General features: G+C 40.5%; 1 protein-coding gene across 1 annotated transcript in view; it reads left to right on the top strand.

Annotated features, from left to right (window-relative positions):
- RIN1 (Ras and Rab interactor 1) overlaps positions 1-11,557 on the top strand; it is a 37,549-nt gene that overhangs the window by 9,482 nt on the left and 16,510 nt on the right. The window contains exons 4-6 of the mRNA XM_018552873.1: positions 1,467-1,581; positions 8,369-8,441; positions 11,199-11,290. Of these exons, the coding sequence (XP_018408375.1) occupies positions 1,467-1,581; positions 8,369-8,441; positions 11,199-11,290 (280 nt within the window). The remainder of the gene's footprint in view (positions 1-1,466; positions 1,582-8,368; positions 8,442-11,198; positions 11,291-11,557) is intronic.

The raw sequence follows: 11,557 nt of genomic DNA, 5'->3' as shown, positions 1-11,557 counted from the left end.
AAGCTCCCGGGCTCCTCCACCGCCGGACCGGCGCTGCTGGGCCCCAGTCTCCTCCACTGCCAGACCAGCGCTGCTGGGCCCCAGCCTCCTCCACTGTCAGACAAGCGCTGCTGGGCCCCAGCCTCCTCCATCTGAGGCAGAGCGGGAGGGTGGCCAAGTTGCCGCACCATGGGCCTCTGGGTTGTACTTGCCCCCTGGGCTAAAAGTTGCCAGTCAGCCCCTGGGCCGTACCCCCTGATGTCGGCCCCGATGGGAGGTAAAGGCTGTATTAACTTGACACAGGCTTTTATCACTGCCATTGTCTTAAAGAAAAACTTTACCCTTATCTTAAAAATTAAAACAAAGGCACCTTTAGAAAACGTTTCGTAATGACAATCTACAGATACTTATAGTGCAGGCTTTTTATTCTTTTCGTGCCTTATATTTCTTTTCCTCCCCATTCTTCTCACAGTGGCCTTTTTTACTAAAGCCAGATTAATCCATCTCCCTCTACTTCCTGGAACTCTGGCACATGTGACTAGGACATGTGATCATGTACATCATTTCAGGGTTAAACAACGTCTTTCCCTGAGATCTTGTGAGAGTTTGCAGTTAACAGTTAACAATGCACTGCAAACGTAACCTTACGTAACCTTCCCAGGATGCATCTCTTAGGCACAGGCTACATTACTAATGCCTACGAAAACCAGGAAGTGGAAAACCAGTAATTGTAAGTAAAGGAGAAATATGTTTATTTAACTAATGAATGTGAGATGATTTCATATCAGCATAAAGACCTGCACACTGATAGGATTTTTAGTGATGGGGAAAGGTCCACTTTAAAGTGATGAGGAATGTCCTTCTAGATAAGGCCAATACACAGACAGATTAAGGTGTTTTTTTAAGCTACCCACTTTTCGCAGGTAGCTTCAAATTGGTGTTCTATATATATTTTTTTAGAATTTCACCTTGCAGCGCTACAAGATTAGATTAGAGGGCAAGTGTAGCCAAATTGCAGCAAACAAAGTTGCTGCAATTGCTTTGTGTTAATCCACTGATGACCTGCTAGCAATTAAAGAATTTCTCAAATTAAAAAAATGGCCTATAAATAAAGACTTTAGCTCTTTGAGGACTTATGGGTGTAAGCTGTCTGGTCCAGGTGCGTAAAATATATGTTGTTAATGATTTGTGCACCATGGCAGCAAAGTAAATGTATACTGGATCGCAGGTAATCTGATATAAACGTACACGGTAATTTCATTTTTTTCCCTTCATTGCAAGATGGAGAAAAAAACTGGACGCACATGAATGTCACAACAGTAACATCCATTCCGATCACCAGGGGATCCATACACGGATCCCTTCCTAAACGCACCGTGTGAAAGGGGTCTTAGTGTTGTGTCTGCTGTGTTGGTTCTATTTTCTTGCACTTTATTTTAATGTCTGTTGTGCTCAGGATTTAACACAAAGTGTTTTTTATTTTCTAGACATTCCTCGTGAGGAGATCCAACATTCGGCAGCAGTTGGTCCTATGTGTGCGACTATCAGATGACTGTGGACCAAGTTTCATTCATCAGGCATACATACATGAGGGATCATCAGGTGATTTAACAAACTGGCCACATGATACTAGACGAGGTGCAGGGTACTGTAGGTCGCCCATGTTCGGTTAAGGTGGATAGGTCAATTAAATTGTTTCATTTTACTGGGTGTGTGCTTATAGACTTGTACAGTAGCAATATGCAACTGTTTCCTTAGCCTTCTTGCAATTGTTTATTGCAGCTTGTCTGTTTTCATAAAGTGCAAAAATGCTTCGCTAGGAAAGTTATTCCCACTGGTCAGAATCACCCCACTTGGATCCCTTTGGGTTAATTACTTGGGAGCAGTTACAAAGTGCAGTTTCTCAACCTTTTCATAGCCATGGCAAAATCTTGAGGCACTCCAGTGAAAAATTTAATTGATTTTAAGGGGGACCCCACAGAAAAACACAAAAAATGGGGTTTCCCCCTTCATATCAACATTCCCCCTTCAAATCAAGATACCCCCCTTCACATCAGACTCACCCTTTGCATCAGTAGCCCCCTTTCACATCAGAGTTCCCACCTTACCTCAGAAGCCCCCTTCACCTCAGTCTTTATTCCCCCCTTCACATCACAGTGCCACTACCACAATATTTTAACCCACCCCTGGGGAAGCCAGAAGGCACATTAGGTGCCTCACCCTGGTTGAGAAAGGGTCTGGAGAGCTCATAGCTGGTTGGATTTTTGTATCAATTTCCCTTTTGGTAAGATTTACCCTCACCTCTTGCACTGGCGACAACCATAACATTTTCGATCTTTTGGTATGTTGATAGTGGTTATCAGGTGAATCTACATAGAGGGAAATCAGACAGGAATAGAACACCTGTCAAGGTTTTATTGTTATGTGCTCTATCCAAAACTAAACGTTTGGCTGCACATACACTTTAGCTCTTAAGCTGTGCCTGCATTTGGGCAAATCAATACTGTCATTAGTCTCCTATCTACACATTTGCATCCTCATATCTTTTGGAGAACGCGTGCCAAGCCATTCATTTATTCATGCTGCCTTCAGTCTATAAACATGTCCATCCCATAGGAGAAGTGTTGCTCTTATGTACTCATTTAAAATTATTCTGTCAGGTTACAAAGAAAAAAAAACGATCAATAGTCTTTCCTATAGAAGAGCTTTTATACTCACCTCTCTGGTGGCCCATATCGCCTGTCTCCTACCTTGCCTCTGTCTAAATGCGTCAGCTTCCGGAAGACTCTTTAGTAGACATGTAAGCTGGCAAAAAAATTGTTTCAGTTTGTTTTTTTGTGATTCGGGTCAGAAGGTCAATTCGTTTCGGTATCTGAATTTGGACGAATACGAATTTTTCTTAATTACGGATGAGTTAAACTATATTTACAAACGAAACTTAGTTGCAGTGACATAAAAAAAATGACGGAGGGCCATCCACGCTGTTGTTTTTTTAAAAAGTTTAACAACATAAATTCATTCCGAATGACATTCTGAAAAAATTTCGGATGCATCCAAATTTTCGTTACCAAAAATTCGGATACGTTCGGATTCATTATTTCTTTTATTTGGAAATTTGGATGCATCCGAATGTCCGTATATGCAGGAATTCATCCGAATTTCAATTTGGAAGGAAAAGAATCACACATATCTGCTCTTTAGCATTTGACACTTCCGGGAGTGTGGGATGCTTGTGTCCCCTGCCACTATGGGACACCTCAGGGGTCAGAGGATGTAATTATGGCACACAACAGGGGTCATGGGCATTTGACACTCCCGGAAATGTTGGATGCTGCTGAAACTTGCAAAGGCAACAACACTGGAACAGAGGGGAGATTATGAGACATTGGCCACCGAAGAAGTGAATATTAAAGCTCTTCTATTGCAGGGATTTTGTAGCGGTTTTTCTTTTGTAACATGACAGGGTCACTTTAAGGGCCACTATTTTGCCTTGTAAGCTGGATAGTGTACAAACCCCAAAGCATCAACACATCACTTTATAATCTTTGCTGCTTCTCTTGATCTTTTGAAAACAACTGCATAATTAAATATTAATTTCAGCCATTAGTTGACTGCTGTTTACGTGAATGGCTGTGGTCAAAGCAGAGAAGCAAGTCTGCAGTTTACAGCATTCTCATTGAGATTTATTATCCACATTATGGTCACACTGAAAGTGCCTGTTTGTTTGTAAGTCCTAAATGCCAAAGAAATTACTGCTTAAAGGGAAGACATCAGGTTTTTTTTTCTTTCTATTGTACTATTATTGTACTATTGTTGTAAAGTTTACATGAGAGTCCTTCATATTGTAACAAGGACACTCCACTGAAGACCGGAGGTGCAAGTACAATGCAGTTTATTTGCTTTCAAAACGAAAGATAACACGAAATCCAACATAAATAGCTTGCTGTAGCATAACAGATAGGGGCTCACCAATCCTCGAGTTGTCACGTACACTCAAGGTGTCCCAGTCTTTTAACAAGTCTCTCTCGCAGCACTGCTGCTCCGGCCTCAATCTTTAGGGCCACTGTCTGGTTCCTCCAGACAACGGCAATAACATGCCAATCCTCTCAATATGGTTCACAAACCCGCAGCTCCCTGCTGCACTGGCCTCCACACTGACTCCGGGGTGGAGCTCTCCTGACTCACAGGTGGGGCCCTGAACACATCCCAGCACACACTTCATGAGGGATGTAAACAGGTGCACAATCAGGTGCTGGTCACCACCAAAGCATGGACCCAGGAATGGAGATTTCTTCCCACCCAGAGCTCTAAGAAATCTCCTGGCTCCAGGATCCCAACCATGATCCAGAAAACACAGAAAGAACTGAAAAGGCAGTTCTCTCCTGGTACCAGTAATGTCTTCCTGGAGCCACTCAGCCCCTCTGGCTGAGAACCCTGGGTGACTTTGAGGCCACCTAACACCGTGGTATTGCCTCACAATGCCACAATATGTTTCTTGCTTGGTATGACATACATTTTGCATAATAGTTCACGGAAATGTAGATACTGACTATATTTTTTCAGCCAATGAAATCAGCAGGTTCGTTGAGCGAGAATAAATAATATGATAAGCCACCAAGACACTGCATTAGGTTCAGTGTATTATAATTGATCTGGAATGACTTATATAAATTCTTTGCATCATTGACAGGGAACTTTAGCCTCTTAAGTCATTTGCAAATGTCCTAATTTCATGGATTCTTACCCCACAGGCTGCTCACCCATGACATGCTAATGTACACAATGATCTCCATTATCTTCTTGTTTGCTTCAAGATGCTGATGGTGCTAATCCTGCTAGCTGATATAAAATTGTAATTTATGCTATTGCTTTACCAAAGCACACTGTTACTCCATAATATTTATATCTGGACACTCTTCTTTCTTTTACTTACTTTAAGGGCTTGTTCACACCAATTGAGGAGCGTTCCTGAGCGGTAGCTGCTGAAACGCACCGCAATCACTCACAAAACTTACCGTTGCGTGGGAGGGGGATTGGTGGTGCATTGAAGTCAATGGCACTGCTTCCATGCCCCCCCAACCGCACTGCAATTGGACACGTAGCAAAACATTGCCTGCATTGGTTCCACTGCATATGCAAAAAATGCTGCTTGCTCTGTTTTTTGCGTTTGCAGTGGAACGGAACGCAGGCAATGTCTTGCCACATGTCCAATCACACTGCGGGTGGGGGGGTGTGGAAGCGGTGCCATTTACTTCAATGCACCACCATGACCCCTCCCACACCAGAACGCAGGGCGAAGTTTTGTGAGCGATTGCTGTGCGTTCCAGCAGCTACCGCTCTGGAACGCACCGCAATTGGTGTGAACAAGCACTAAAGGAAACAATAAAATTACTAGTCACATTCTAGGAAATCTCTGCTGTTCACTAGTTGTGGTAACAATGAGTGTGGTCTGGCAAACTATTTATAGGTATATACAGTGAGGAAAATAATTATTTTATTCTCTGCAGATTTTGTAAGTTTGCCCACTTATAAAGAAATGAAAGGTCTCAAATTTTTATCATAGGTGTATTTTAAATGATAGAGACAGAATATCAACCAAAAATCCAGAAAAAACACGCTTTACAAATGTTATAAATTGAGTTGCAGTTCAGCGAGTAAAATAAGTATTTGATCCCCCAAGCAAGACATGACTTAGTACTTGGTGGAGATACCCTTGTTGGCAATCACAGAGGTAAGACGTTTTGTTCCACTCCCTCCATACATTTTCTATAGGATTAAGGTCTGGAGACTGGCTATGACCTTAATGTGCTTCTTCTTGAGCCATTGCTTTGTTGCCTTGGTGGTATGTTTTGGGTCATTGTCATGCTGAAAGACCCATCCACGACCCATTTTCAGTGTTCTGGCTGAGGGAAGGAGGTTCTCATCCAAGATTTTACAATACATGGCCCATGCATTGGCCCCTTAATGCAACAAGGTCGGCCTGTACCTTTAGCAGAGAAACAGCCCCAAAGCATAATGTTTCCACCTCCGTGCTTGACTCCGTGCTTGACTGTAGGGATGGTGTTCTTAGGGTCATAGTCAGCATTTTTCTTCCTCCAAACACGGCGAGTCAAGTTAATGCCAAAAAGCTCAATTTTGGTCTCATCTGACCGCAGCACTTTCTCCCAATCCTTCTCTGAATCATTTAGATGTTCATTGGCAAACTTCAGACAGGCCTGCACATGTGCCTTCCTGAGGAGGGGGACCTTGCAGGCGCTGCAGGATCTCAACATGGCAGGGTGTATTGTGTTACCAATAGTTTGTTTGGTGACTGTGGTCCTAACTGCCTTGACATCATTCACAAGCTTCTCCCGTGTAGTTCTGGGCTGATCCCTCACTTTTCTTATGATCATCCTTACCCCATGAGGTGAAATCTTGCATGGAACTCCAGACCGAGGGCGATTGAGGGTTATTTTGTATTCCTTCCATTTGCGAATAATCGCTCCAACAGTTGTTTCCTTCTCACCAAGCTTCTTGCCGATAGTCTTGTAGCCCATTCCAGCCTAGTGCAGGTCTACAATCCTGTCCCTAACGTCCTTTGGCATCTCTTTGGTCTTGCCCATGGTGGTGAGGCTTGGATGGAAGAAAGAGATTCTGTGGACAGGTGTCTTTTATATACATAACGAGTTGTTGCTAGGAGCACCATCTAAAGGTGCCCACACACCTTGCGATTATCGTACGATAGTCGCGGGAAATCCCACGATCGTACGATATTCGCAAAGGTGTGTGGAAGGCGTGCGACCGTTTCTACTGTTGCACGACTTTTGTCTTACGAACATGTTTTAAAACCAGCCGAGAATCGTACGATTTTCGGCTGGTTTGTGGCATGCTTGTAAGATAATTGCTGCATGGGCCGGTGTGCGCAAGCAAGTCTTGCGATGGTTGTAAGGTGTATGGGCACCTTTAAATTGACAGGACTAATCTGTGTACCGCATAGCAAGTCTGTGGGAGCCAGAAGTATTGTTGGTTGGTAGAGGATCAAATATTCATTTTACTCACTGAACTGCAACTGAATTTATAACATTTGTATTGTGTGTTTTTTCTGGATTTTTGGTTGATGTTCTGTCTCTATCCTTTAAAATACACTTATGATAAAAATGATAGACCTTTCATTTCTTTGTAAGTGGGCAAACTTACAAAATCTGCAGGGGATCAAACAATTATTTTCCTCACTTTAAATAGGTATATAGACACGCACGCACGCACGCACGCACGCACGCACGCACGCACGCACGCACGCACACACACCTAATTGTATGTGATAACACACTTTACGCACTTCTTGTGCCACCTTGTGGTGACATAGCCACACTGCATCTTAGGGGAACAAACTTATTTATTTATTATTGATTGGTATTTAGATAGCGCTGACAATTTACGCAGCGCTGTACATAGTGCACATTCACCTCAGTCCGTGTCCTCAAGGAGCTTACAATCTACTTGCAGATAGTGACTTGGCCAGGATTCAAACCAGGGACCCCCAGTGCTGCAAGGCACTGTGCTGCCCGCACTTTTATATTGGTACACCATGATGCATTTCTACTGGACTAATACGGCTTACCCATTTATATTGCACTATATATATATAGATATAGATATCTATATGTATATAGATATAGATATCTATATACACATATAGATATCTATATCTATATAGATATATAGATATATGAGCTAATGGCAGGAAGTACTGTGTTAAAGTCCAGTCATGTGTATGGTGGTTAAACAAAGACACTAAGTGCAAAGTAGTAATCACTGTACTTGTCAGAAAATAATGTAGTGTGAGCAGCATTTAGAACTGTCATGCTCTGCAGAGCTTTATGTTATGTGCACAATGTGTGCCATACAGAAGCCCTTTCTAAGACATAATGCGCCCCCAATTATTGGCTGAAATTTATCTCACTAACTAAGTTTACGTAACCCAACCTATGAGATGTTTGACTTTGATGCCTGATGTCATTCATTTCCTGGGAAATTTCCACTGTCAAAAATGTGTGGATATTAGTTATGATTAAACCTGCTCAGTCTGGAACGAATCGTTAACCATGTAAATCTGTTCCTACATTGCTAGATACTAGTGCAGATGCAAATATTGTTTATCAGAGTTCTTTAAAGATTGTTTCTGTATTGTAATTTGATCTTTACTGATCACTGAAGAAGTAGATTATCAGTTCATGTACTAAGCCAGGCCCTCTAATGTTCTGGTTTAACTTGTGCAATTTGATCATAGTTATGGTGTGCCTTTTACTCTACTGAATACTGTGTAATTAGGTTCTTGATCCCAACTCTGACCTCTCTCCTGATCTGAACTGATTTGATGACTATAGATTTTTATTTTCTGTACATGCAGGTCTCTTTCTAGAACATTCAACACACACTTTTCCAGATCTCATACGACTTGTTTCCTACTACAGTTGTGAGAGGTAATTGTAATACAAATCTTCTCCTTATGGCGTTAATGTGTTAGTTCAAGTGTATAAACCATAACAATTCAATTCTCTTATTTGCTCCCTTTTGGTCTGCTAAATATACTATCAAAAGTGTTTTGTTATATCTGTATTATAAGTGCATTTTTTAAGTCGTCAAAAATCATGTGAGTTGATAACTTCTGTACTTTCTGCTTGTGTACAAGGAAGGCTTATGGAGATGAGAATGAGTTGACAAGATGAGAGGTTGACAAGATGAGAGGTTGTGTTCTTTGTAATTAATCAGAAATTAAGTAGGCAGGGCTGGCACCATGTACTTTGGAATTCAGAGGCAAAAATATACTCCTTGGAATTCATAAAGAGTTTCAAAGACACTTATATGAATTCTGGGGTCTGTCAGTGCAACAAATGTCGAAACTTGTGACAGTCTTATGTACCTGTCAGAAAGAAGTACATGAATCTGTTGCCATGGATGAATGGTGGGGGCTGGCCTCCGTAACATATCTGGGCCATGTCCATATTTCGGCAATGGTGTCAGCCAGCATCCAATTTCCTTAGCTTCCATTCAGCTGTTGGCCAGGGAAATCTCCTGGCCAGCAGCTGAATAGGGCTGGGGATGCGTCATTAGTTGTTAGGATGCCGGCAGCCTCTCATGTCCTTGCCCCTCTCTGACCACTGCCATCTCTCTGTATGCCATAGCAGAGTTGGTCCTAATTATTGGCAGTTTCCTAATCTGTAAATTGGCTAGAATGTTTTTAGAATAAGTTTAGAATTTTTAGATATAAATTAGTTGGAATTTTTTTGAATTTGTTGCTGCCATAGTGACAGGTTCTTAAATTGGTGGTAATAAAAACTACCTAAATCTGTTGCATGTGTTGAAACTGCAGCCAAAATGGTCTCAGTGCTTTCATGATATAGGTGCAGGTTATCAACAGTTATTTTATTACTTGCAGTGTGTATAAAGGAATGCAATATTGGGAAATATACATGTACTGCAGAGATGTAGAAAATACTCTTTTTTTTTTTTATTGTGCCTTGACATACACATTAAGATCTTTCCAGGTTTGGGCTGCTTTGAGGGTATATTTATAAAACAGTAAATGTGACATTGATCAATTCACTGCATGTAAATCTTCCTGGTGCATTTGTTTAAAATTCAAGCATTTGATTCACCTGCAGTAAATGGTTGGAGCATGTCACATTATCTGCTTTATAAATATGCACCTATATAGGGTATCACTATGATTACTTTTTGCCGGTGGCATTCTGCCAATGCCAGCTAGAGGAGACTTTTTTTTATTAAAAAAAAAAAGAAATCACAAAATTAAGTGTAAAAGCTAAGTACAAGGGTGACCAAAATCTTCTTTCCACATATGCAGAGTTTTTTCCTTTTATGCCCTTGTTATGGGGTGCACACATCCTGAAATGTTTAGAGCTATGAGAAGTACTGCCTTCAAAAAGGTTGGACACACAAAACAGCCATTTTCACTCACCAATTTTAATTTATGTGCAGAAGAAAAAAAAACTGTGACTGCATATTCCGTGTGAAAATCTTAATTTGCTAAAGGCTGGGGATAGGGGAGTCAGGCAGGTATGTGGGAAGCAAATACCGTTACTACTGCATATAGCCTAAGAAGCTTTACCCTATAGAAAACCCAGTGGGTGCACTGTACATCCCAATGGAAATTCAGAATGTAGAGCATAGGGAATGTTACCTCCTGTATTTTCACCAGACACGATAATGGTTGGAGTTTGTGTTTTGTTGCAGCTCTAGTGTAGAGATGAAAACATGTAGGACAGCTTAACTCTAAACGTGACCCTGATCTTTAGGTGTCAATCTATCATTATAAATGTAATTCAACACAAAAAATAAACCCCAGACTTGTCCAATCAAGTACTTCATCCCCTGATTACAGTAGAAACTCACACCAAAAATTTGTGGGGTTTAAAGAGGCATACCACCATTGCATACGCTCATATCAAAATGATTTTATTTTAAAAATTCAAGTAAAAAACATATCCAATAAACAATTATTTTAAAAACATATGTTGAAAAACTCCCTATTTTCAATTTGCCTGATATCTAGCGCAGCCATATTACAGACATATACCAATATGTAACCATGTATATTTTATATAGATTATCTTCATTACTCTTTCAATCATCAACACGGTAGATTTCAAATGACTTGCTTTTACAGGTCTGTGTCCCAATGCATTTCGCTATAGCGCTTCCTCTGGGGACCAAGGGTGACTAATTGAATACAAATATATATAATTACTCACACGTCAGCGCATTATTTACTTGGAAACATAACTCAACATTAAACTTGAAACTTAGAAAGAACTTAACATTTGCGCTGCTACTTATCCGACACTAGGTGTCAGGGGCGAATCTGGATCCTTACATACAAGGGAAGGGCGATACCCACATGTCCTCCCCTTGGCTGATGGATATGTTTTTAATATGAATTTCAAAAATAAAATCATTGATATGAGCTTATGCAATGGTGGTATGCCTCTTTAAACCCCACCATTTTTTGTTGTGAGTTTACAAATGTAATGTAAAGCAAAAGCAAGTACTTTTTCCATTTAAATGTGTCTATTAACCTATATACAGTAATATGATTTCACTATCCAATTTAACCATATTAAGCTGCACTTTCAAGTAATTTTCTTTTTCTACATTTGCTGTTCTCAGCATTGCTACATTTGTGTTGTATCTTGCATGTAACTTGGGTCCTTATTTTTCAGGGATGTTCTACCTTATACACTAAGACTTCCTGCAGCTATAGAAAAAGTGACTTCAAAAAAAGAGCTGGAGGCTATTTCCAATCTAGGACATGGTAAATAAGTTATATTTTGTAATGCACATATACATATAGTCTTGATTACAATGAAAAAAAGGTCATGTAAAGCAGCTGGACTGGTGTTATTTTATGTCATCCCTATGCTAACTCTATACCTCATATTACTCAGTCTAGCTGGAACTGTTAATACAGCTCTGTTAATGTATTGTAAACTTGTGAAACTTTTTTCACAAGTTTTGATTATTATTATTTTTTTTTAGAATTTTTTATATTAATTATAGTATAAAAAATATATTTATATAT

This window comes from Nanorana parkeri, unplaced genomic scaffold (genome assembly GCF_000935625.1).
Source record: "Nanorana parkeri isolate BGI_ZX_2015 unplaced genomic scaffold, ASM93562v1 scaffold99, whole genome shotgun sequence".
Lineage (NCBI taxonomy): Eukaryota > Metazoa > Chordata > Amphibia > Anura > Dicroglossidae > Nanorana > Nanorana parkeri.
This window is presented reverse-complemented; position numbering and strand designations above follow the sequence as displayed.